Source organism: Colletotrichum higginsianum, chromosome 3 (genome assembly GCF_001672515.1).
Source record: "Colletotrichum higginsianum IMI 349063 chromosome 3, whole genome shotgun sequence".
In the NCBI taxonomy this organism is placed as follows: Eukaryota; Fungi; Ascomycota; class Sordariomycetes; order Glomerellales; family Glomerellaceae; genus Colletotrichum; species Colletotrichum higginsianum.
In genome coordinates this window covers 4,137,367-4,163,436 of record NC_030956.1, presented here as the reverse complement: position 1 = coordinate 4,163,436, position 26,070 = coordinate 4,137,367, and the positions used below count along the sequence as shown (strand labels likewise).

At 56.2% G+C, this 26,070-nt stretch overlaps 6 protein-coding genes across 6 annotated transcripts; 3 read left to right on the top strand and 3 right to left on the bottom strand.

Annotated features, from left to right (window-relative positions):
- Positions 1-442: 442 nt before the first annotated feature.
- Positions 443-2,722, top strand: CH63R_04772 (endomembrane protein 70; the record flags this gene model as incomplete). Its single annotated transcript, XM_018299747.1, has 3 exons — positions 443-524; positions 599-2,654; positions 2,704-2,722. 3 exons carry the CDS (start codon positions 443-445, stop codon positions 2,720-2,722), a joined length of 2,157 nt encoding a protein of 718 aa, XP_018160993.1.
- A 1,931-nt stretch (positions 2,723-4,653) lies between these two features.
- Positions 4,654-9,807, top strand: CH63R_04771 (ABC transporter; the record flags this gene model as incomplete). The annotated part of the gene is made up of 5 exons (XM_018299746.1): positions 4,654-4,742; positions 5,093-7,719; positions 7,804-8,699; positions 8,758-9,015; positions 9,112-9,807. The coding sequence occupies 5 exons, from the start codon at positions 4,654-4,656 to the stop codon at positions 9,805-9,807; spliced, it is 4,566 nt and encodes a 1,521-aa protein (XP_018160992.1).
- Positions 9,808-10,537: 730 nt separating this feature from the next.
- CH63R_04770 (glucan 1,3-beta-glucosidase) lies at positions 10,538-11,965 on the bottom strand (the record flags this gene model as incomplete). Its single annotated transcript, XM_018299745.1, has 1 exon — positions 10,538-11,965. One exon carries the CDS (start codon positions 11,963-11,965, stop codon positions 10,538-10,540), a length of 1,428 nt encoding a protein of 475 aa, XP_018160991.1.
- Positions 11,966-15,169: 3,204 nt separating this feature from the next.
- CH63R_04769 (C6 zinc finger domain protein) lies at positions 15,170-17,127 on the top strand (the record flags this gene model as incomplete). The annotated part of the gene is made up of 2 exons (XM_018299744.1): positions 15,170-15,189; positions 15,249-17,127. The coding sequence occupies 2 exons, from the start codon at positions 15,170-15,172 to the stop codon at positions 17,125-17,127; spliced, it is 1,899 nt and encodes a 632-aa protein (XP_018160990.1).
- A 297-nt stretch (positions 17,128-17,424) lies between these two features.
- Positions 17,425-21,491, bottom strand: CH63R_04768 (ABC transporter; the record flags this gene model as incomplete). Its single annotated transcript, XM_018299743.1, has 4 exons — positions 17,425-17,451; positions 17,507-19,744; positions 19,820-20,596; positions 20,664-21,491. The coding sequence occupies 4 exons, from the start codon at positions 21,489-21,491 to the stop codon at positions 17,425-17,427; spliced, it is 3,870 nt and encodes a 1,289-aa protein (XP_018160989.1).
- Positions 21,492-22,543: 1,052 nt separating this feature from the next.
- CH63R_04767 (3-dehydroquinate synthase) lies at positions 22,544-24,150 on the bottom strand (the record flags this gene model as incomplete). The annotated part of the gene is made up of 3 exons (XM_018299742.1): positions 22,544-23,225; positions 23,278-23,718; positions 23,771-24,150. 3 exons carry the CDS (start codon positions 24,148-24,150, stop codon positions 22,544-22,546), a joined length of 1,503 nt encoding a protein of 500 aa, XP_018160988.1.
- Between the last annotated feature and the right edge of the window lie 1,920 nt (positions 24,151-26,070).

The following is a 26,070-nucleotide window of genomic DNA, read 5'->3' as shown; positions in this document are numbered from 1 at the left end:
TTGCACCAAGGTTGATCCCGTTTTGAGAAGAGGATTACGTCGGCTGAGCTACGTCTTTCCCAACAAGAACGCGGTCTAAACTCGACTCTGAGCCTGTCACTTTTTGACTTTGGGTACTTGGTACCGATTCCACTCGTTTCTTTCCCCCCTCCCCCGATAACCTTTTCGTCTTCCCCCGAACTCTCACCTCGGGTCCAGTCCTGGGTTAAATCCCCAGTGGTCCCAACCCATTTGCGGCGTCGTGGCGCGGAGAGGCACCGTGCAACCACGGACCCTGATCGCGGCCCGTTGTCCTCAACCGTCTCAATTCCTCGCCACCACATACTGAACAACTAGAAGACAAGTCACCCGTACCTCTCTGGTGACACTTCAATTCCATTTGGAGGCCCGCTACAACGATATCGCTGGACATAGTCGACGACTCGCGACCCGACATATCACGATGCGACAGGCGCTCAAGGCTGGCTTGGGGTGCTTCGTCTCCCTGTTGCTCGCCGCACCAGCCGACGCCTTCTACATTCCAGGTTCGCCACGTCCCCAAGGGAGTCCTGGACTTGAAATCCTACAGACATTTGTGCTGACTATGTTGGACAAACAGGCTGGTCGATCAAAAGTTACAAGGACGGCGAGCAGATCCCCTTGCTGGTCAACAAGGTCTACTCCGACAACACCCAGCTGCAATATGCCTACTACGACCTCCCCTTTGTGTGCCCGCCGACGGGCCAGCGGAGACCTGGCACCGGATTGCTTAGCGGACAGAGCATCCCTCTGAACCTCGGCGAGGTCCTCCGCGGTGACAGGATAAAGACGTCCGATATCGACCTGGTTGTCGGCCAGGACAAGCCGTGCAACTTGCTGTGCAACCGGGAGATTGGTAGGAAGGAGATGCGCAGGGCCAAAGAGATGGTGCAGGATGGTTACGTGACCGAGTGGATCGTCGACAACCTTCCCGGTGCGACGAGCTTCGTCACCGTTGACAAAAGCCGTAAGTACTACGCCGCAGGCTTCAAGCTGGGGTTTACCGACTACGCGGCGAGCGGCGGAAAGCCGCGCTACTTCATCAACAACCACCACACCATTGTCATCCGCTGGCGCAAAGCGCCCGGTAAGGCCGGCGAACGCGGCGGCAAGGTCGTCGTCGGGTTCGAGGTATACCCCAAAAGTATTGGCCCCAACAATAAGCGCGACGAGAAGGGCTGCCCCGCCGACCTGCAGAACATTGACCAGAACCTTGAACTCTACCTCGCCCCGAATAAGTCGTCCGACGCGTCCAAGCACAACACCGACTCCTCCTACCACCCGACAGATGAAGAAGATGTCGACGACGACGCCAAGCTCACCATCCCCTACACTTACTCTGTCTACTTCCGCGAGGATAACAACATTGAATGGTCGCGACGATGGGATTTGTACTTTGTGAACCAAGAGGAGGGTCAGAAGATCCACTGGCTGGCCATCGTCAACTCGCTCATTATCTGTGGTCTTCTCACCGGCATCGTCTTGATGATCCTGGCGAGGACGATCCGCTCTGACATCAAGGGGTACAAGGAGGTTCCCCTCGAGGACGGCAAGCCGAAGCTGAAGCGTAAGAAGACTGGTAACAGGTCTCCCAGGTTGTCGGAAAAGTCGGGTGGGCTGCTTGACCAAGGGAACGATTTCGAGAACGACGGGGACGTGTCTTCGGACGACGAGGCCCTGGAGGACGTTACGGGCTGGAAGCTGCTGCATGCCGATGTCTTCAGGACGCCTCAGCACGGATACCTCTTGGCGCCCCTCGTGGGGTCGGGAATGCAGCTCCTCTTCATGGCCGTGGGACTCGTTCTGCTGAGTGCGTTGGGCATTCTCAACCCCAGTTTCCGCGGCGGCTTCATCAGTGTGGGCGTTGGCCTGTTCGTCTTTGCCGGCCTCTTCTCCGGGTACTTCTCGGCGCGGGTGTACAAGACATTTGACGGGCAGGACTTCCGGAAGAACGCGCTCGTTACGGCCGTCCTGTTTCCGGGTCTCCTCTTTGGCATCGTCTTCATCCTCAACCTCTTCGTGTGGGCGCAGGCCTCAAGTACGGCCATCCCGTTCGGAACCGTCGTGGCCATTGTCTTCCTTTGGCTCTGCATTCAGGTTCCTCTGGTCTACGCCGGGTCCTGGTTTGGATTCGTCCGCGGTGGGAACTGGGAGCACCCGACCAAGACTAGCTCCATCCCTCGCCAGGTGCCGCAGCAGGCGTGGTATATCAAATCGTGGCAATCGGTCCTCCTCGCCGGACTCATCCCCTTCGCCGTCATCTTTATCGAGCTATTGTTCGTGTTCCAGTCGGTGTGGCAGGACAAGAGCGGGTACTACTACGTGTTCGGATTCCTGGCCGTCGTGTCGGTGATACTTATCCTGACAATCGCCGAGGTGACGGTGGTGACGATCTACATCCAGCTATGCTCAGAGAACTACAACTGGTGGTGGCAGTCATTTATGGTCGGCGGCGGCAGCGCCTTCTGGGTGTTTTTGTACTGTGTGTGGTACTATTTTTTCAAGCTGCACATCACGGGGTTCGTAAGCAGCATGCTCTTTTTCAGCTACAGCTTCATGGCATGCTGCGTCTACGGCCTCCTGACTGGCACCATCGGGTTCCTGAGCGCGTACGCATTCGTCAGGAGAATTTACGGGTAAGTACCTGAACCGGGGGGTATGCAGACAAAGCTAACACGACGACAGTGCTATCAAGGCTGACTAAGCCGCAGCGGCGGCATCAGGCGTGTTTGGACATTGGATGTGCCCTAATGTTGGTCTTGGCACGAAATGGATGATGGGGCGCTTTTTTAAATGCATTGCCTAGGGCGTCAAAACGTTTGGGAAAGTTCAACGGATGGGTGGGCGTTTACTGGAAGTGAAGGTGCTCGCTGAGTTCAGAGCTGGTCGAGAAGGTTACTATTAAGCAATGTACATATGATGAACAGGAACACCGCGGGTAAGTTGTGTATGGTGGTGGGTGTGTGTATGTATGTGTGTGTGTTTGTGGACGAATCTGAATAGTTGCGAGTATACAATCAGACGAGGAGCTGTTTCCCATGTTGCTTGAATGACGTGTCGTTTGTTGGTCAGCCTATGCCGCGTACGTCGGTTGAAGACAATGTGTGTAGGACGTGTCAGACACGAGTAACGGGCGACAGCGGGTGCCGAGTCGTCAATGAGAGGTCGATGTGGTGATGCTGTGGTCCAATCACACTGTGACAAGCAGGACCTGCCCGTTTTGGGAAGACCGGGTGCTTGGCGCCGATGTTGGGGGTGTGGGGGGGGGGGGGGGGGGGGGGGGGTGGTGGTGAGTGACCGAGAGCGGCCGCCGGGAACGGTCCGACAAGGATTCGTTGTCCACGATGTCCGGGAAGGGATGAGCTTCAATCAGTGACAGCCAGTAAATTTTTTTTGTAGCAGTGGCAGACGGGCAGACAGGCGGAAGAGTTAGACACACGAGATGGTAGACAATTACGGTAAGTCGGTGTGTCTGTGGTTTCCCGTTTCTTTCCACACCGCATGTTGGGGAGCGAGAAACCCGTGATGCCTGGATGCTAAGAAGAGACGACAGGGAGAGAACAAGCTTTCGCCCGGGTCCAATGATGAAGTTAGGTTCCCACGGGGACAAAGCCACGGCGGGAGCTAGATGGACATGCCACAGGGGAAAACTCACCGTTCCAGCCCAGGGGGGACGGCGGGTACAGCCTTGGACGGGCAGCTCACCGACCCGACCGAAACTCGAGGGCGATTCGCTGACGTCTGCGTGTCGGCTCTTCCAGGCAACCCGCCCCCCCCCACCAACGGTCCCGAGCCGGCAAAGCTGTCCGCGCGCGGATGGTGGGCTGTCTCGGTCTCGGTGGGTTACCGTGGGTAGTGTCAGCACCCCCCCTCCCCCTGGGCTGCTGGCAGTGGAAAGGCTGCAATTGCAACATCTGGATGCCGCTTTCGCACCGCCGCTCCCCAACTACTTTACCTATAGCATTCTCTCCCCCATCTTGACCCATCCTGTCCCAAGGCCGTGACTGGACGGGTTGGCCTCCCCCCCCCTCTTCATGGTGAGAAATCGGCCCCTCCCCGGGCGAGGACGAATGCATCCACCGGTGCCTGCTTGGCTGGGATGGCCTGGTTCGTCCGTTCTGTTTTCCAACTTGCGCGCAGACACAGGAGAATCCACTTCCCTGACGGTGCTTGAATCCTTGGACCCCCCCCCCCCCCAAGCTTCTGTGGTATCTAATCGCTACTTGCGAATTCAACGGTCTGCCAATTTCGTTCACAACCATACCATCTTTGTTCAACATTGGTCCTGAAGTTCGTTCGTTATTTGTGCAGGACAGTCGTTGATGTCTTTTTTATCTTTATTTCGGATTACCTGTTTGACTGGCCCTTGCATCTTCTGCTTGCTACAGCCCTAGATCAACCTGGTCGAATGCCGCAATACCTGAACAACACTGCAACGCTTGCTTGCCATCAGCTCATCCGCGCTCTCTCCGCTCAAAAAGTCGCCCATGACGTGCTCGCAATAATATTCAACAAATCCCCGCCGCTCACAACCGCCCCTTCCCCCTCCAGAAGCGCAAAGAGTTCCGGGACGGTCGCGCACGAGTCTGACATACCGCGCCGGCCTCGGCCTCAACGACAACGACGGTGACGATGATGGTGGTGGACTTCTTCTTCGAGCGGGCCTTTGTGCTCACGGCCACGGCGCGTTCGCATGCCCAGGTCCTGCTAACCAACTTGCAGAGGTGAGTTAGCGAGTTGGCTTCCTGTCTCGTCTGCATTTGCGCATCGTGGCGCCGGCGAGGTGCTTTCCAGCCCCAGATCGGCGGCGCAGACGTTGCAGTCGCATCGCGACCCGTCTTTCCCGCCGGATACGTATAATATCCCTTTGTCGTTTATTCCATTTTAACTTTGTACTTTGCTCAACCAAACCTCATCTTTGCATTTTCGACGCGCATGCGCATCAAGCTTGGGTGCGCAACACTCACTCAATCTCATACTCACCCTCATACTCTCTCGTACTCACTTTGCGCTCACTTAACGTTGGTCCTGATCGGTAGCATGGACCCGAAAAAACTGACAAAACCTCAAACAGCCACGGACAGCTGTCGTGGATCGACGACGTCACCCAATTCGCCGATTCCGGCTACCTCCAGTTCCTTGTCCTCGTCCTCTCCGCCCTCTGGACCGCCTGCCGCCTCCTCCGCTGCCGTACTAAACCGTTGTCGTCGTCGTCGTCGTCGTCGTCGTCATTGTCGTCACCAACACGGCCCGACATCCGCGCCGCAGCCATAAGATGGCCCTGGGAACTCGCCGCCCAATTCTCCCGCGCCGCTGCCGTGGCCTTCCTCGCCCTCGCTAGCGCCCGCGGCCAGACGCCCTGGCCTAACGCCTTGACCGTAGGCTACGCCTTTGTCCTCGGCCTCTCGAGGCTCGTCAACGACCTGCAGTGGCGGCACGTCGCGCTGCACCAGGTCAACTTCGTCATCTCGGCCGAGCTACTGGTCCTGGCCGCCTCGTCCGTCCTGCCGTGTATTGAAGCGTCGGCCGAGTGCGCCATCGCGGCGCCTGTCACTGGCGGCCTGGTGGGCTTGGCGGCTGCCTTCATCGTCGCCATCACTACGCCGCGGGAGTGGGTGCCCCCGTCGCTGACCCACGACGTGCCCGAGGGGTACGAGGCCCGCGGGCCCGCGCCCGAGGAGACTTGCAGCTGGGCTACGTACTATCTTACATTTGAGTGGCTCACGCCGCTGATGTGGAAGGGCGCCCGTAAGGAGATTGCCCTCGACGACCTGCCCCGCCTGCCGTGGTATGACGAGCCGCTGTTGCTGCTGGAGAAGATCAAGAAGGCGAGGGTCAAGGGCGTGACGACCGCCTGGACCCTGTTCTACTTATTGCGGAGCGAGGTGACACTCATGGCATGCTACATCTCCACGGCCTACGCCTGCGAGCTTATTGCGCCTTATGGCCTATATCAGCTGCTGGCGTACCTTGCGGATCCCAAGGGCGCTCCGATTCGTCCCTGGCTCTGGCTTCTTCTGATGTTCTGCGGTCCCCTGTCTCGTTCCGTCTTGTTCCAGCAGTATGTCTTCACGTCGACTCGCCTGGTCGTGCGTCTGAGGTCCGCCTTGACCCAGGAGCTGTACCACCGGGCCATGGGTTCCATGGAGCTTGAAGAGGACATCTTCGCTCCCAAGGGAGACTCCGAGAAGGAGAAACAGAAGAAGGATGGGAAGCCCGGCCAGTCCACGACCTCAGCCGGTCGCTTGGCCAACCTCATGGCCGCCGACGTGCAGGCCATCTTCGGCTCCCGAGACATCGTCATGGTGTCTATGGGTGTGCCCACGGGCACCATCATCGCGTTTGTCGGGCTCTACAAGATGCTCGGGTGGCCTGCCCTCGTGGGCACGGCGATCCTGTTTCTCGCCGCGCCCCTGTCGGTCTTCGTGGCGCAACTGATGGCCAGACAGACCAGAAGGGCGAGAAGAGCGCAGGACTCTCGCATCTCGCTCGTGTCGGAGTACCTCGCCTCCATCCGCGCCGTCAAGTACTTTGCATGGGAGGACGCCATCATCAAGACCATCGAGGAGGCGCGTGCGAATGAGCAGCGCGACCTGTGGCGCGTGTCGCTCATCTACGTGACGCTTAACCAGATCACCGCCCTCATGCCCTACATTGCCATGATATCCATGTTCACCCTCTACGTAGGCGTACGCAAGCAGCCCCTGACGGCGGCCACGGCATTTACCACTACGTACCTCGTCAAGACCATTCGCCGTAACGTCACCCAGCTCGGCTTCCTTTCGAGGAACATCACGAGCGCCATGATCGCCATCGGCCGCCTGGATCAGTACTTCCAAAGCACGACGCCGTTGGAGGAGTACCCCGAGGGGACCCTGCAGATCCGGGACGCGACGTTCCGGCGGAACAAGACGGCGTCGTTCCAGCTCAAGGACATCTCAATCAACTTTGTAGAGGGCGGGCTGAACGTCGTGTCGGGCGCCAGCGGTAGCGGCAAGACGACTTTGTTGCTGGCGGTGCTGGGAGAGACGATCAAGGAGAGCGGCACCATCACCCGGCCCAAGGACGTTGCGTTTGCATCACAGACGGCATGGCTCCAGAACGACAGCATCAAGGAGAACATCCTCTTCAACAGCCCTTTTGAAGCGGTGCGCTACGATAACGTCGTCAATGCGTGCTGTCTACCCGTCGACCTGAGAGAGATGGATAACGGTGACCAGACCATCGTCGGCGAGAACGGCGCCTCTCTGTCGGGAGGCCAGAAGGCGCGCGTGGCCCTGGCCAGGGCGCTGTACTCCAAGGCGCCGCTGCTCCTGCTTGACGACATATTCTCAGCCCTCGATGCCAAGACCGCCGCGTCACTCTGGGAGCGGTGTTTTTGCACCGACCTGTTGAAGGGTCGGACTGTTGTTCTGGTGGCGCAACAGCCGTGGGTTGCCGCGCAGGCCGACGTCGCCATCACGCTCGAGAACGGTGCGATCAAAGACTTCGAGCAGAACATCGGCGTCGTCAGGCACCCTGTTGCCGTTGCCAACGACGTCGGAGGAGGCGAGAGTACCGACGTTTCTGACAACTCGGACACCGAGGTCGAAACGCAGACGGATCCTCTCAACGACCGTAGCAAGATCGCGGACGACAAGGGGACCAAGGACGTGGTGGCGCAGGAGATGAGGGCCAGCGGGAAGAGCGCCCGCTTGATGTGTAAGTGCTCTCTCTCTCTCTCTCTCTCTCTATCTAACACTGTTGCGCACGCAAGAGACCGAGCTGACGAACATTGTTGAACAGTCTTCAAGTATATGACTTACTTCGGCGGCCCGTGGTACGCCGTCTTCTGCATGGTCATGATGCTCATCTCGCAGTTGGCCGTCATGGGTGGTTCCCTCTGGCTCTCCGTCTGGGTCGAGGCGTACAGCAAGGACGTCGCCGTCGACATCGCCTTCTACCTCGGCATCTATGCCGCCGTCACCGTCACCGAGTCGGTCCTCTACGCCGTCGTCTTCCTCGTGTTCGAGAACGGCGCCTGGCACGCCGCCCGCAGGCTGCACAACGACTTCATCCGCGCCGTCATGCGCGTCTCGCTGGCGTGGTACAAGAAGACACCCGTCGGCCGCATCATCAACCGCTTCTCGAGCGACATGTCGTCGCTCGACCTGACCGTCAGCCCGCAGCTGCGCGCGTTCCTCGAGAGCAGCATCTCGCTGGTGATCCGCATCTTTGCCATCAGCTCCATCATGCCCATCTTTATGCTCCCCGCGGCCGTGACCTGCGCAGCCGGCATCGTCGTGGGCGAGATCTACACGCGTACCGCCGTGACCATCAAGCGGTTGGTGGCGTCGGCGCAATCGCCCATTTTCTCGCAGTTCGCGGACACGCTGGCCGGGCTCTCCATCATCCGCGCGAGGAGCGGCATGCCGCAGACGTTTGGCAACAACCTGGCGGATAAGCTGCGCGTCTGGTCGCGGGCGGCGGAGGCCAACTTCAACTGCAACCGATGGGTGGCCATGCGCGTGGACGTGGTGACTGCCCTGGTCGGGCTGAGCGCGGGCATCATCGCCGTGTCCAAGGCCGGTGTCGTGGGTGCCGGCCTCGTGGGCTTCTCGCTCAACAACGCCACGGGATTGAGTCAGACTATCCTGCAACTGGTTCGTAGCATGAACGATCTCGAGGTCGAGCTGCAAAGCGTAAGTGGAGCGACACACATGCCGATAAACGAACAGCAAAAGTGCTAACGAAGAACAGTTCGTTCGCATCAAGGAATACGCCGGCCTCGAGGCCGAGGAGAAGGCGGACGACTCGTACCCCGAAGAGGGCGAGTTTACCGACGACCCTTCGCACGTTGTGCCCCGAGACTGGCCGTCGACAGGCGAGATCGAATTCCGCAACGCAACGATCCGATACGACGAGGACGGACCCAACATCCTCACGGACGTCAACCTCAAGTTCAAGGCCGGAGAGAGAGTTGCCATCGTGGGCCGCACCGGCAGCGGCAAGTCTACGGTACGCTTCCATTCCGTTCTGATTTCTTCTTCTTCCTCCTCTTCTTCTTCTCTCGCCGAAAGGGAAATCATGCTAACTCTCTTTCTTCAACCGTAGCTGGTTCTCTCCCTTCTACGTTTCACGCACATCGTCTCAGGCCAGATACTCTACGACGGCATCGACATCACCAGGATCCCGCGCCGCCGCCTCCGCGAGGCGCTGACCATCATCCCGCAGGAGGCGGTGCTCTTCAACGGCACGTTGCGGTCGAACCTCGACCCGACGGGCACGATCGCGGCGCCGGTGCTCGAGAGGGCGCTCGAGTCGTGCCAGGGCATCGCGTCGTTCCGGTATCACTCGGAGGCCGACGCCGACGCCGCCGAGGCGGCCGCGGCGGCCGTCGCGTTGGCGCCCGACGCCTCGGGCCTAGCGCTCTCGACGACGGTCAACGCCAAGGGGGAGAACTTCTCGCACGGGCAGCGCCAGGTGCTGTCCCTGTGCCGCGCGCTCGTCCGGGGCAGCCGGCTGATGCTGCTGGACGAGGCGACGGCGAGCATGGACTACGAGACGGACCGGGGCATCCAGGCAGTGCTGCGGCGCGAGGTCGACGACGAGCGCACGCTCGTGACCATCGCCCACAGGCTCCGGACCATCGCCGACTACGACACGGTGGTGGTCATGGGCGCCGGGCGCGTCGTCGAGGCCGGGCGCCCGGCCGAGCTGTACAGGGCGCGGGGCGTGTTCTACGAGATGGTGTACCACAGCGGCGAGAAGAGGGACCTGGAGCTGCTTTTTGGGGATGTGAAGGAGTGAAGGCGGAGGATGGGGAGTACCAGGCGACTAGGAGCGACGAGACTTGACGAATAGATGCGCTGAGACGCAAAAGCTGCAAATAGATGAGGGCGCTTTAGAGAAGAGAGGGGTATGGGATGGGGGGGGGGGGGGGGTTATAGACTGCGCCCTCCAACGGCCGAAACATGGCATTTGTTCCAATGTAAACACACTGGTACGAAAAGACACTTTTTGGGGTGTATTTCAGTCGAGGGAACAGTGTCTAGTTGCCCATTTTGGTATAACAGCACGCGTTGCTGACCGTTTGGATATGTACGTCTCACAACACTCAAGATGTACTCAATGCAATTAGGTTAGCATGGCTCGTTAGGTTGACAGGCCTTACGCTCATGGGTTGAATTGTGTCTGTCCCATACAAGAACGCAAAAAGTCTCAATTTTGGATACGATCAAGCAATGGACAAGAAAACTTTTGATTGATATGTTCATAGCCAGCCTATTGGCAAATGTGTTTGTTCGCCCCAAAAGGAGAGTAGGTATCTGCATCCAACCGATTATCCTGCTTCCCCCCTCATTATCAAAGCTCTGCAGAAACCAATCGTTCTTGAACCACTCTTCCCCCTATGTGTTTCCTCGTCGCCGCGGGATATGCGGATGCTGATTACTTATCCACTTTAACTGACCATTATAATGATGTAAAGCCAATGCTATTGACGCCGAGAACCGAATGCTCCTTCAACCATCCCCGGACCTCACATCATGGCCAGGGCAGCCATGCCGGCTAGCATAACGACGCTGAAGGTCGTCAAAGTAGCACCACTGCTAGGGACAACGGTGGGCGCCGTCGTTGGCACGCTGACGGTACCATTAGTACCGGGGCGGCTAGTGCCGGAGCTGAAGCCGGAGCCCTGGGAAGCAGATGGCTCTGCACTGCTAGTTAGGCTGACCGTTGCGCTGCCGTCTCCACCAGCTCCAGAGCCGCTGGTCGGCACGGCAGTCGTCAGGGTGGTAGCGGTGCCAAGAATGGAGCTCTGCTGGCTCGAGCCCGAACCAGAGCCAGAGCCGCCACCGGTGGAGGAGGCAGTTGTAGGATTAGAATCAGAAGCGGAAGCCGAAGCTGAAGCAGACGCAGGCGCAGACGCAGATGTGGACGCAGTACCGCTAGTCTGCGAAAAAGCGCTGGCAGAGGCGGCCTTGGTCGAAGTGGCAGAGGCGGAAGACGACGATCCAGAGCTGGCCTTGTCACATGAGAGGTCGTACAGAGGCTTGTTGGTAAGGATCGAGCCGATGATACCGAAGCTCGGGTTGGGAGTGGTGGGAGAAGAATCCTGAAAAGTGTACCACCAGACGTTGGTCTTGCCAAACATGGGGCAGCCGACATCGTCCCAGAACTTCTTGGCGTTCTCGAGCGAGGGGACAGCAGCACCGACCATCTTTCCGCTAACAGGCCAGCCGGTTTCCGTGACCCAGACAGGCTTGCCGCCGACGGCGGCCTGAGTGGCACCCAAGGCATCGGCCCAGCGGTCCTTGCTGTCGGAGATGTCATTGGGCTTGGTGCTCTCGAAGTAGGGGTATGCGTCCATTCCGATCCAATCGGAAGCGTCAATGACGGCACTGTTGCTGCCGTTGACCCAGGCAGTCCATGTGTCGACGTGGCCAAGAGGAGCACTGCTCAGAGGCGAATTCTTGATGACCTCTCGAACCTGGTCAAAGTACTTGACAAGAGTGTTGGGTTCGGCGCCGGCGAACTCATTGTTGGCAACGCCAGTGGGCGAATGGCGGTAGAGGTCCTCGCTGCCGACCGAGATGCCAGCAATCAAGCCGCCAAGTTGAGAGCCGTACTGCACAAGAGCCTTCTTCAGGGCTTCAAGCTCGTTGGCGAAGGCGGCTTCACCGGCTGAGGCCCAGAGACCGAGCAAGAGCGTAGTCTTGGTCGAGATGGCAGCGGGAATGGCCGAGATGGGGTCATTGGTGCTTCCGCCCTGGATCATGGTGTAGAGGCGGGCAGATGTGAAGGCGCCGTTCGTGCCCTCGAGGCTTGCTGCGGTCTTGAACTCAGACTCGAAGTCCGACTGTGTCTTGGCCCGACCATCGGTGAAGGTGGATCCGTAGTTGAAGCCTTGGAATGCGCTGGCCGTGACAGCGGCGTAGACAGCCACCAGGGCAAGAGAAGCACGCATTGTTGCGTTTGAGATGGTGAGCCAATCTGGGTTCTTCTTCTGATGATAGGAGGGACGTTGAAAGCGGCGGCGATGTACTATAACGGAGAAAACGTTGAGCTGGAAGCTGGAGCAAGAGATTTATCTTCTGATTCTGGTTGAAGATGGGATGCAGCGCTATAGGAGGATGTGGATGAACCAGACACTAATATATCCAAGCGGCAAGTAGACTCGGGGAGAGTGTGAACAAGACACGGATGGAACAAGGTGGCCCAGGACGCCGTAGGTACAAAGGAGGACGGTTATTGTGAATAAGGGTGTGAGAGGAAGGTTATGAAGGAGTGAAGGAGACGGGGTGGTGAATGGGTAGAAAAGGCAAAGCCAGTGACCATATCCAGGCACAGCAGTGAGAATGTGAGAGAGAGATGCTTTATCAGATCACATTACACGCCTGAGTTTCCTGCAGGGTTCCCTCCTGTTCCCTAAGCCAGGCAGCGGAACCCCCCTTCCCCTCCTTGTCCTCGTTCCCTTGTTTTGTTTCCCCTCCTACCTAGCTCCCACACCCTCAACAAGCAAGTAAGCTTGACCCAATGAAGAAGTGGTGGACAGCGCAGCAGGTGCTCTAAGGAAAGGTGTAGGAACCTTGAAGAGTGAATGGGGTCATGGGTGGGAAGAAAGGTGTGGAATAGGCAAGTGAAGTCGGTTGAAGTTCGAGGGTGACTCCACATTCCCCGAGTTGGCATGTTTAGCGTCCTGCCCCGCCCATAAAGACGGCCATTGACCAGCGTATAAGCAGCATCTACTCAGTGCCTACCTACCTGGTAGGTAGGTACCTAGGTATGCAGGAACAAGGCGTACCCCAAGCCACGGTGGCGATGAGGTCACCCGCATCAGGGATGCATGTGGCCGCCACTCCGGGCTGCTTGGGGCCAGGGCCGGCCGAAACAGTGGCCCAATCACGGCTGCCATCTCAATTTTACCGGTGTCCCGGGCTCCCAAAGCCTGCCGTATTTAGCAGCCATATCCACTATTTTCACCCCCGGCCCCTGGCTCCACGTCGTCCGGTCAGGCCGTGGCGCCCCTCCTCCCCCCCCCCGACTGTTCTCGTCTCTTACTTAGACAGTATCCGTACAGGCACACTCCCTACCAGGCCCTTCCCCCCCTTTCCCGTATTCATATATCCCAGCAACCACGATGCTGCCGCTGACCTTCAACAACACTCCACCTGCATGCGTGACCTCTTGGTATGGCGTTTCTGCTCATTGCTCGCCGGTGTGTGAGTGCATCGTTGCAGATACGAAGCCTTGAATGTGCGCTAGTTTCACCCACACCCGTCGGATGTTCTCGCGACGTCTCGTTGCCTACCAGATGGAGTGGCCGACGATGCAACCCTCCATTCCCATACTATTCGTTCATGTGGCATTTTTCGGGGCGATGGTGCTGACTGACGGGTGATTGTTTGTTCGCAAACGCAAAACAATGGACGGAACCAAATCATCTTTTTAGACCTCGCTTACTCTTGACCAGCGGGTGCTTAGGGATTTTAGTTGCTCGAGGGCCTGACAGCTGCAGGTACCGAGCGCATACTTCCCCTCCCATGCAAGGAAGAGGGGGTTGGATCTTGAAAGTTTGTGGTGAACTCTCTCCGTTGCCAGCCTCCAGGAAAACAAACAAACAAACACTTGTACACCCGCCATTGACTTCGACTACATCCGAGGAACCCACCATCTCCCCTGGAATTTCTCTAAGCGGGGCCGTAGTGCGAGTTTCTAAACTTACACGTCATCTTTAAAGAAACCAATGCCGCCCTTGGTTCAATCATGATCAGGTCATGCCTGTCAAGGCGGATGAATACTCATGGCTCGACAAGACGGACTGAGCCTCAGCCCAAGAATTTGCTCTTTGGCAAAACAACCGTCTATACCACACCCGAAAAGATACACGTGCAACACTCTTGATTGCCTTTACCATCAACGTAGGTACTTCAAGACTCGGCAAGCTGCTTGTGGATTCCGTCCTACCTCCAGAGCGCAGCCTCCTTTTGTCCATGGTGGCATCGCTTTGAGCCACTCATCCACTTCCGGTCACGTTTTGACAAGCGTCAAGGACATCATGCTGGGCGGGTGAAGATGAACTTGGTTCGAGGTATTCGGAAAGCCTCGAGACAGTGAAAATAGAACTCGGCAAGATTGAATAGTAGTCCGCAATCACATTCGCTCTACGATGCAACAAAAAGGCTTAAAGAGAGTTCAGGGACGGCAAAGGCTTTTGAAATCCCATGCGCACCGATAAGATTGCCACCCTCCAGTCTCATGTGTTGCTGAACACTGTCGTCACTTCCGATTCCTCTTCCATACGCCTTGTAGGCTGGGTATCACCAAGCCCGCCTTCCGTCTCTTTGCCATCGCAGATCATGCGCACCGGGTGGAAACCGGGACTGGCATACTATGCTTCACCGTCTATTCTGTATAACCCGACTGGACCCATCTTGTGAGGAGACAGCCCTGTGCGGAAACATTGAATAGATATTCGAAAATGAAATCCCGACGGTCAAGGCAAGGCGTTGTACATGCTTGACATCCAGAAATTCACACGTTTGTATGTTGGTAGTCCTGATAATGTTGTGTTTATTTGGTTTCAGACCACCAAACAATTTTCAACACATATGCACCCAACAGAACGAGTAAGTTCAATGGATTCCTTTTGAGCTGGCTGGTGTCGTGTTTCTGGGTAGACTTTTGAGGCCAATGACTGCTGGGATCAGGTCCAGATCTTGTCACTCACTACCGAGATAGAGAAGTTGTTAGGTTCACAGGTCAATCGAGTGATAACGAACGGTTTCAATAGATGAGGTCATTCGTGGATTCGTGGGTGTGTAGAAGGAAGGGTCTAATTGAAGGGCCGCAATCAACGAAGGCCGTGATGAGGCAGGCTAGACGCTTGTGAGGATGGCTTTGTAAGTGGTTGGTTGTTCAGCCGGGGTGTCGACCGGGGTTGTGCCGAGCAAAGCGACAGTGTCCCTTTGTGTTATATAAGCAGGAGATGGGGGGGTGATACTCTGGACCTGGGCCTGCAACAGGCCTTGGCGTCTCCGACTTCCTTCATGGCGTCATGAACTAATTGCTGGCTGTCAATGACCCCAGCATCATACCAACTTAATACCAGCATCATACTAGTATGATATCAACATAACTTCGGAAAAACATGGCAGGGGTCAAAGAAATCATGCCTGCTGTTACTATAAAGTAGTCTGGTCCTCAATCTAATATTGGAGTTAACCTTTCCAAGCTGACATTGACCCTAGGTCTGCCTCTCCGGAGACGACCGCCGGTTCGGGGAGTGAACCGGGCAGGATCAGCAAACGCAAGCTGTCCCGCACAAGCACGCGCAAAGTGCGAAGCGGCTGTGTCACCTGCAAGAAACGTCACATAAAATGCGACGAGGCGAAACCGCATTGCAGCAACTGCCTCCAAAGCCGAGGGCACTGTGAGGGCTACCTCGTCAACCCGAAGAGGAAAGCTTTGGGGCCCACGGAGATCTGCTGGAACTCCAAGCAAGTCGTCCGCCAGGCCCCGTCGCCGATGACGCAGGCCAAGCTGGGCACCAACACCCGAGATTTTCGGCACGATGCCGGTCTGCTCTATTTTGAGGAGTTTGTCTGCCTACTCAGGGGCCCTTGGATGAGCGCGGCATCCAGCGGCGACTTGTGGGTGGTCACGTTGCCTCAAATCTGTCGCAACAACAGCACGCTCCGCTCCGCCGCCATGGCTATAGGTGCGCTGAGCGTGTGGTACCGCCAGTCCGCCTTCGCGTCGCTCCGCGCCGTGACGGTACCGGATCAGCCGACTGTCGAGGGGGACGCCCACTACTTTCAGGCCGTCACTTACTACTGCGACTCCCTCATGTTGCAGAGAAGGCGGTCCTCCGCGCAGGATGCTATATTCTTGTCCGTACTCTTGCTCTTCTTCGAGACCCTCCGCGGAAACAGGGTGGCTGCCTTGGATCATGTTAACCACGCGCTGTCCCTGCTGCTGGCCATCATGACGGATACGGACGCCCAGCTCTATCTGTCCGACTTGGCGCCTGACCCGAAGCCGGTCATCGGCGCAGTAGCAGAAGTCTTTAATCAGCTGGCTAGACAGGCCCGCACCGTCTTCCGAGGGAGGATACTCGACGGACCGACTCTCCCCAACCTAGCAAGGGGCTTGAAGAGCAAGAAGCAAACCATGGAGTCCTTCATGGTCCTCCTAAGCCAGATGCGGAGCGATTGGGCTCTCGAAAGCCCGGTACCGCCCGTCTTCAGGAGTCTGAATGAGTTCGAACAGACCTGGCCCACTCTGCGACGTCACCAGGCTGCGATAAACGCCATCATGGAAGACGCCATCCAGAACTCCAACATCCGCCGCTTTCACGACGACAACTCTATCTCGAAGTTCCATTCTGAGCTGCTCGGCAGCCCTAGCATCAGGGAGTACTGTGTCAGCTTTCAAAAGTCCATGGACAAGCTGGACGCCGCGTTTCAACCCCTATTCGCGAACATCCTCTCGTCCGACATCGAGTCACCGACCTATCTCCGAGCGATCCTCCTGCGCCTGGAGTTCTTGGGAGTCTACATATTCAACAACCCAGCCTCCTTTCTCGGATTCGACTCTGTTGTGTTGCTGACGCCCCTGTTCCGCCAATACATTTCCCTCAGCCACATCGCGCTGAGAATGGCCAAGGAGGAATCCCGGAAGAATCCGGCACACCACCTGTCCCTGCAGCGCGGGCTGGCGTGGCACCTGCTCGTCACGTCGCTCTTCAGCCGGGACCCCGTCGTCCGCGACGAGGCCGTCTTGATGTTGAGGGACTACCCGGGCCAGGACGGGCTGCTGAACACCCGCGTGTTGTACGCTTTGGCCCTGAGAAACCGGCATATTGAGCGCCTCAACGTCGTGGATGGAACGCCCGACGAGCAGTGGCGGCGGCTGTGGCGGCGGGAGTTCGTGTTCGAGGACGGCGGTGACCGCGTCGTGCTACGGTACATGGAAAAGGACGAATCGGCGGGGGCATGGCGTCTGGTGGAGGAAGCGGCCGACGTCGAAGGAGAGGGCGAGATCATGCAGTGGACGCGACAACCGATCACGGGGCATGGCGGCTTGCTCATTTTGGACCTGTATGCGATGTCCAACCACGTAGACTGAATCATTCCGACACATGACAAAGGACACGAGACAATGCAGCAGTATAGGGGAGAGGCCTCGGGGATTTCAATAGAGTCAAAATATGTTTCTAATTATGATCTAGATGAACTTTCTAAAATGCGAACCTGATACCCCCGAAAGGACGACTAGACACGATGAAAACCAAACAGAAATACCAAACACTCCAAATGCTGAGAGGGTGATTGTGGCGAAGGGGCCTTTCGGTTGTACCCCGTTTGCGTTCGACTTGACAACTCTTTACACTCTTTACACCTGCAACCGATAGGGGTTAAGATCCTATTGGTCCAAGGCCTGACTCTGGCACTACGATCGTCTGTTAGCAAAGGATTTCCGAAGACGTGGCAGCGATACAACTTACCATCTCCCAGTAGACTCCCTGTTTCCTAATGAGCTCGTTGTGAGACCCCTTCTCTACCACCCTCCCCTCGCTGAAGACGAAAATAACATCTGCGTTCTGGATGGTCGATAGCCTGTGGGCTACCGCAACCACGGTGCGTCCGTCACGCGCCCTCTCGAATGCGGCTTGCACAATCTTCTCCGACTCCGAGTCCAGCGCGGACGTGGCCTCATCCAAAAGCAGAAGCTTCGGGTCGCGAATCAGGGCACGCGCAATGGCGATACGCTGCTTCTGCCCACCGGACATGGACACGCCCTTGGCACCAACGTCGGTTTCGTAGCCCTCGGGTAGAGAAACGATAAAGTCATGGATGAACGCGTCGATGCAGACCTCATGGATCCTCTCGTCCGAGATGGAACCGGGATCCTCGATACCGAAGAGGATGTTCTCGCGGACCGTCCCTCGGAACATGACCGGCTCCTGGGCGACGAGTGAGATGTTTTGGCGGTAGTCGTACACGTCGAGCTCATGGATGTTGACGCCGTTGCAAAGGATCGAGCCGTGGCCTTTGTTCAGGTCGTAGAAGCGTTCCAGGAGCGAGATGATGGTCGTTTTGCCGCAGCCAGAGGGGCCGACGAAGGCCGCGTACTGGCCCTTCTCAATAACGAGGTTCAACCCCTCGAAAACTACTACATCGCGCGTGGGATACTTGAAGTGGACGTCGCGCAGCTCGACTCGCACGCCCCCTTCGGCCTCGGCAATGTCTTCGCTGCCCCTCGTCGCAGCTTGCCCAACGTCCGCAGACTCTCTGACATCGAGGATGCGATCAGCAGCTGCGGCCGCCTGCGCTGCGCTGGGAGCCACGGCCAGGACTTGACTGGCCGCCTCTGCACCCTGGATGATGGCCATGAAGCACACAAAGAACGCCTCCATGGAATACTCACCACTGGCCAGAAGCCTCCCACCGTACCAAAAGACCAACGCCTGGCACCCGAGGCTTACGCTGTCTGCGAAAGCATAGAGCACGGCTGTCCACTGAGCTTTGCGGCGCGCTGCCAGGATATGTCCGTTGAGTAGCTTTTCGTACCGGGCGTTGATGATGGACTCCATGCCGAGGGAGGAGACCGTCCTGATGGCGCCGATGGCTTCGGTGGCGAATTGCGAGCTCTCTGCAAAAACCGCCGTATTCATCTGGTCGAATTGCACCTCGTGTCTGTACTTCCAAAGCCCCGCGCCCAGCATGATTGGCATGGTGATGAACATGGCAACCAAGCCGAGCTTCCAACCAAAAATGAGCGCGATGGCGACACAACCGATAACGGTAAAGATGCCCGAAAGCAACATCGCCAGATTCAGGCCGAGCAGCTCCTCGAGCAACTTCGCGTCGCCTGATATTCTCGCGCTCAGGGATCCGTGCGAGTTACTATCCTCGTCGAAGAAGCTGAGAGGTTGATGCAGCATATCGGTGAGGTATTGGTTCTTATACGCCGCGCTGACGAAGTACTGGAGACGCAGACCGATCCAGCCCTGAGCGAAGTACGCCAGGCCAACCGCCCCAGCCAGGGCAAACCACATCAAGCCCCAGAAGTTTGCCTCTCTCTTGAGTTCGTCGCCAGTCAAGAGAAACACAGCGATGACCTTTGAGAACAGCCATGCTTGCACGGGTGTACCGGCTGCACTCGCCATGCAGGACAGAATGACGGCTAGGTACGACGTCCACTTCGCCCGTCGTTCATAGAGGAGTCTCCCAAAGCTGCGGACAAGCCCTCGAGGTTTATTGGAAGCATTTCCCTCTGAATTGTCGGTGAAGGCTGTAGAAGCAAGATGCTCGCGATCCACAAGCACTTTCTCCTCCATTTCCGAATCGAGTCCCGAAGCAGATACGTCCGATACCGACTTCCCCGTCGTTGACAGATTCAGCGCTTGAGCCCGCACCAGAGAACTGTAGACTCCTGAAGGGTCACTGAGGAGACTATGGTGGGTGCCCTGCTCGACCGCTTGCCCTCTTTGCAGTACAACGATGTTGTCGGCCTTCTGAATCGTTGAAAGCCTATGGGCGATAGTTATCGTAGTACGCCCTTGTGTGACTCTGTCGAGCGCGGCCTGGACGATCTTCTCGCTTTTGGCGTCGATTGCGCTGGTCGCTTCGTCGAGGATGATGATGCGGGGCTTTTTGATGATGCTCCTGGCGATTGCAAGTCGTTGCTTTTGTCCGCCGGACAGTTTAGCACCACCATCTCCAACCCGTGTATCGTAACCCTGCGCGCAAGGTTCGGTTAGAGATTGAACATGGCCCCAATTTGCAGTGTCTAATATCTGCTAACATGGACTTACATCAGGTAGTCGGCAAATGAACTCATGGGCGTAGGATTCCTGGCAAGCGTCGCGAACCAGCTCTCGTTTTATCATCTCAGGCTCTTTCTCCCACTCGGTCCCAATCAGGCCATTCGCTACGTTGCTGAATATGGAGGCGTTGAAAAGGAAGGGCTCCTGTTGAACCAGGCCGACTTGAGCTCTCCACCACTTGAGGTCGAGGTCCTCCAGGTTCACACCACCGATGCTGATGGTTCCGGATAGGCTCGGTCGAATGAGCGATTTCAGTTCTTCATTGACGCATTCCACTGTTTCATTGCCTGGCTTTTCTGATGATTGATCATCAATAACCCTTGGCAAGGAGTGTTGTTCCCTCAAGGAGTACCATCGCTCCATCAAGCCAACGATGGTGCTCTTGCCGGAGCCGGATGGGCCGACGAGAGCGATATTCTGGCCAGGCTGAATGCGAAAGCTCAGTGAGTTGAGGACTTTTACGCCAACTCGACTAGGGTACTCGAACGTCACGTCTTCGAAGACGATATCCTGGGAGTCGATCTCTGGCTTGAGGGTACCGGCGGGGGACAAAGGGGCATCGATCACTGTAAACAGCTCGCAAGCAGCGACCATAGCCTTGCTGACAGCGATTATGGGCGTCGAAATTCTTTCCAAGGAGGTGAGAATCATCATCACGGACATTAATACCACGACAACCACGCCGGCATTGTCGAGAGCGCCGGCGATATATCGCTGGGTGCCGTACCAGAAAGCCAGCCCGAAAGCGCCGAAGATGCCGAAAAACTGTCTCAAGTTAGCGTTTGTGAACGGTTTGCTTACGGTCAAGAGAATGCCGGGAAGAAAAGCTCACGATGAGACCAAACTGGATCGCTACCACGGGGGCGGTCTTCTGGGCCCGTTTCTTGGCCTCTTGTACCCAGCCCTCGTAGCGGGAGATGATATGTCTCTGCGCGCCGCAAGCCATGACCAGCCGAATTCCTCCGAGTGCCTCGCTGGCTATCGCAGTACTCTGCGCGTCGGCCTCGGTCGTCGCAGTCTCGCCCTTGACGATGATTGGCAACACCACACCCATGACGATCAATATGTACAGGATTAGTGACGAAGTCACCAAGGTAAGATCCCAACTCCAGATGAATGCAATAATCAGAGCTGCCCAGATCGTGCCGTTGAACTGCAGAAAGGTTCCCAGGCGGTCGGAAATTCCGATCTGCAATACGGCCGACGTCCCAGTAATGGCGGTCGCCGCAGCCCCTGGAGGCATCGAGTCGATGACATGGATCGACTGGGCGAACAACGACTGTAAGTAGTGGAGTCGGATGGCGGATGAGAGCCGAATACCAATCATCCTGAAGCAAAACTTGTTGACAGCGTTGAGAGCCCATCGGCCGACGAACAGGGCCATAATATACAAGGCCTGGCGGTTCAGTATACTCTCAAACTGGGAGCGGGAGATGGTGGTGGTATCGCTGAAGTAACTGGTGAACTGGCCGACGAGCTGGCCGAAAATGACGTTCATGAGCGGCAGGGCCACGCCGGCGGCGATGGACGCCAGCGACGCGATGATATAGACGAAGAAGTCCCATTTCGTCGCGTAGGTGAAGACCCTGAGGTAATCGGAGAAGCGTGGTTTTCGCACCAGCGTCGTTGCGGCCTTGGTTCGAACTGGGCTTTTTGCCATGTTTTCGGGCGCGTCGTTCCGTGGCTGTCGTCAGGACGCCCTATAGGTAGGTAGATTTCAGCACCTCCCGTGTTAAGTTTTGACAGCTTCCTTCCAGACTTTGGCAGAAGGGTTTGACAGAAGGGGAGGGGGGTGGGCTTTACATGGGAACGTCCGGATATTCCCTTCTGAACAAATCCTATCCATCGTTGATGTTTTGACGTCAGAAGGTCCGACCTCGTGCTTCAAGGAGACGGACGTTCTTGGGCCTTTCTGCAGAGTGCATGCAGAAAATCGAAACGAGGCACTGCTCGAAGGGTCGTGTAAGTGGAGGTCCGGGAAGCACCGGGAACTGAAGATCAGATGCTTAGAAGAAAATGATGAAGAGAAGATAGTATGAGAACGAGTGTCTTATAACGTTTTTGGCACTTATTCCGGACTCTCAAGCGCCACATCAACATCCTTCCGATGTGATTTATCGTGAAAAGATGCCCCCCCCCCGGGAACCGTCGAGGACCGTTGTATTGCCGCTTCTGGAAGGTGACGGGCCGAGCGCTCGGAACCCGGGTACGATCAATTGATCAAGGTGGGGGGGATGCACTTGTCAAGCCAATCATTTCAGCTGTCTCGGTACCCGACTCTCCGTTTACTTCGAAACAGCGGGGGGCTTTGCGGGGGCGGCGTGTACTGGTGTTGATTGTTGGCAGTCCTCAGGACGACTTCCACCAGTGTGGCAGTGCCACTGCACATCGAATATGCCAAGCTCTTCGTCTCCCCCTTGTCATTGCTTTTTAGAATCTGGCAGAAGAATACTTGCGGTGTCAACTTTCTGTAGCAAGCCCGGTGGCTACATAATTATTTCCAATTCCAATTTGTTTCTGATATGGAGGTGGTTGCGAAAACCATACAAACATCGCCATTGAAGCGGGCAGACGGTTCAAGTAACAATTTTAACATTTCTTACAATTTTTTTTCTTCTACTTTGCTTTTTGAACCCTTTCCCTACCCATCATCCGGTCCAACTTTACTCCAGACATTTGACAAAGAAAACCTTTGGTGATCAAGATGCTTCCTTAACAGCATTCGTTCTCGACCTCGTGACGAATTTTGTTATGCTCCGTGACACCAACCTTGTCGTTGCCTAAACTCTCCAGCACCTTGGGCTCGAAGCCGGCAGCAGCGTACTTAGCATCATCCCGACCAAGGTTCTTACCACTCGACAGACCATAGTCGGGAGTTGATGAACCATTCGACGAGACGCCGCTGGAGACAGTATCGTCCTTGGTGACACTTTTTTCAACCCCATTCATGAACTTCCTCGACTCATCCTCGACAGAAGCGCCGTTAATGGTATATCCCGTGTCACTTGCATCGACATAAGCCTCAAGACCAGCACCCTCACGGGGATACTCTTTCATAAGGTCCTTGTGCACTTTGAGGGCAGCACACATCTCTTTGTGGGAGACGTCGTTGAGAAATTCGCATTGACCAAGAGGTGAGGGTACAGCGGCGCGGAGTTTGCCGTCACGGGTCTTAAGGATCGCCGATGTCGCTTTGTCGAGCATTTCCTCGTCGAACTGGGCATGATCCATGGAGAGACCAGCACGGGAGAAGAGATTCAACAACCGGCGGTGTTCTTGGGAGGAGAGCTTGCCGAGCACGTGGGCAAGTGTCGCAGAGTAAGCCATGTCGATGGAAATGGCGTGGCCGTGACGCAGGGGAACGTCAGGGGAGAGCTCGTGGAGAGGAGACCAGCTGCATGCGGTTAAATTCTATTCTCCAACGTAATGCACCAGGAGTCCCTTACGTGTGGCCGTAGGCAATGACACGATCAAGCATGATCTCGTGAAGGTTGGGAGTCTCGAGCTTCAGCATCTCGTGGATCCCGTTGCGGTTAATCTTGTCCGCAGCATCTCTAACCTCTTTGCTGGCACCATCGCAACGTCCAAACCCGGTCTCAATGAGCTCCTCGCAAAAACGGTCGAGCAGGTCGAATGTCTCTAGGTGTGCGCAAGTGGAGATTTTGATCAACTCGGCAAAGCCATTGCGAATTTGAGCTGTGGGTAGTGTGCGCAAGAATTTGAAGTCGAGGAAGGTGTGTGTAGGCGCGTGGTAAGCTCCCAGGCGGTTCTTGTAGTTGCCGTAGTTAACGGCGACCTTGATGGAGACGGAGGCGTCAATGAGACCAATGACTGTGGTCGGAATACGAATGAAAGGTGTGTTGCGACGGTAAGCGGCGCATGCGAAGCTGCAGTTCATTAGAAAGTCGAGTTTTCGCACGCGAGGGGACATAGACATACCCAGCAACGTCGGTGACGAGACCACCGCCAACAACGAGAACAGGCTCCTTGCGATACACGCCAAACTCGGTCATGGAGTCGACGATGCTCAGTAGCGTCTCCATGGACTTGGCCTTCTCGCCAATCATGGTCTTGTGGATCTTCAGGTCGATGTTGTAGTGGTCAAAATACTCCTTCATCTCCTCTCCATAGAGATTGAAGATGTTGAGATCCATGACGGCCAAGCATCGTTTCCAACGCGAGTAACAATCGGCCAACTGGCTATTCTGCTTGTTGAAAACGCCATCAAGGAACTCGAAGTCGTATTCGATCTTCTCGTAACCGCAGACCGAGAAACCCTTTGTGGTAGGCTCAACCGTCGCCTTCATGTCGGAGGCCATTTTGAATGATGGGGGTGTAGAGGGGCAAGTTTGATATGTTGGTGTGTTGTTAAGAAACAGGCGTGAAAAGGGGATTCTCGAAAGGATGGGAGTCTAGGAGTTGTCAACTGATGTTTGTGTGTGAAAGAATGAAAACACGTATGATCATCTCCAGGTGCTTCCAACACCGAGCTTTTGAATGAAATTTCATGCTCATGACGAAATCCAAGCCGCAGCTGGGGAACCGATAGAGCGAGCCGTGCCTCTCGTCCGCAGCCATCCACTTTGGAACGGGTCGAATTCTCCAGTAGAGTCGTCAGCATCATCACTTACGCCTCCAACATTCATCCATATCCACTACTCGAAACATTGACCGACTTTTACCTCCTTGAAGAGGTCAAGTAGCACAGTGTCATGGCAGACGAAAACGAACCATCGGGGAAAGCATGAACAAGGGGAAGGTCCCACGACTTGGCCAGAGCGCTTAGAGCTCAAGGTGTTTCTCTCTGATGATGACACTAGGCGTAGAAGTGGAAGTGGAGAGACAATGACAAGTAGACTCGACTCGTCGTGAACGTCAGACTTGGGTTGTAACTGGGCCATTGGTACAAGATTTATGCTCACTACCTAGGTTAGCCAAGAAACTAGCCCGCGATCGATGGGCGATGCAAGGAAACCCCTTCATTTGATTGCTTCTTTTGGCCGAGTCCCTTTCCTGGGCACACGGCTACTGTGTCGCGAAGACGGGCAGGCGAAGGTCATGATGCATACGACACTCGTCGATGGGTCGACCGGGGGCGTTCTAGCGCTAGCATCGCATGCCCCGGGTCGGTGCCTTTCATGGTGTAACAAGATACAGATACAGTGCGGCCCCATGGACGGGCAATTGCGTGCTATGTGCATTGGGAGTCCGATCAGTGACTTCCCGCCAGGACGAAAACCGGAGAAATCCCATGTTTCACCGTGCATGAAAAGTCGATTCCATCATCGATATTCGGATCTTGGATACAAGACTTGCAGTCTAGGCGGTGCTGGGTTAGCGCTGGCCCGCAAGGCCAAAAAAAAAAAAAAAAAAAGGTGCAACGCCAAGACCGACGGGAAGGAACCCAACTACTTTGTGTCTGCTTTCTCAGGCGGCGATCGACACGAATCGTAAGATCTAGATACTGCACGTGGGGAAGGAGGGGAATGAGGACACACCTAGGCGGAGACAGTTGTCCGGCGAGCCGCATCGAGGTCGTTGACGGCTAGTCATCCTTTCTCGTTAGCTGGTTGGGAGAGCAAGAAAGGCGAGCCCGCATGATTCCAGTAAGAACCCTAGTTCATCAGATTGTTCGGGTCCTGGGAATTGTGGGAGCATCGATCGGATGAAAACATGATACCTGCTGGATGGGACCAGTGTTGGGTGTCCTCCCCTGGTTCTGTGCTACCGGTAGAAGTGGGTTACACAAAACTGGTACATACCTACTTACACTGTCTAGGATGTACGCTCTGGCCTGGAGATGCATTTTGGTAGAAGTCGAAAAGTTACACTATTGATTAGGAAATGCTGACGCTCATAGGATAAACTCGTGATTCGGGTGCGTGCTTTTGGATCACAGGCCGCTTCTTGTTTGTGCAACTACTTCCAATGTGCTTCGAACAGTTACCGCCTTTCTTGTCATTATCGTGACGCGCCACAAGGCGAGAGGTATCCACGTTAGCTGGTTAGACAGGCACTTAAGGTATATCCTAAGATCATCCCAGAGCTTAGCTGAGTTGAGCAGGAGGAGGAAAGCGTGGATGGATGAGCCCCGACTACCTACCTGCCTGCCACATCTTTGACGCGGTTTGATGAGGTGTTGTTGGCGTCATGATATTGAGGCGCCCAGCTAGCTACCCCTCACCGCGTGCCAGTACCCACACCGGGTCGCGAAAGCACCTGACTTGTACCTCCGTATC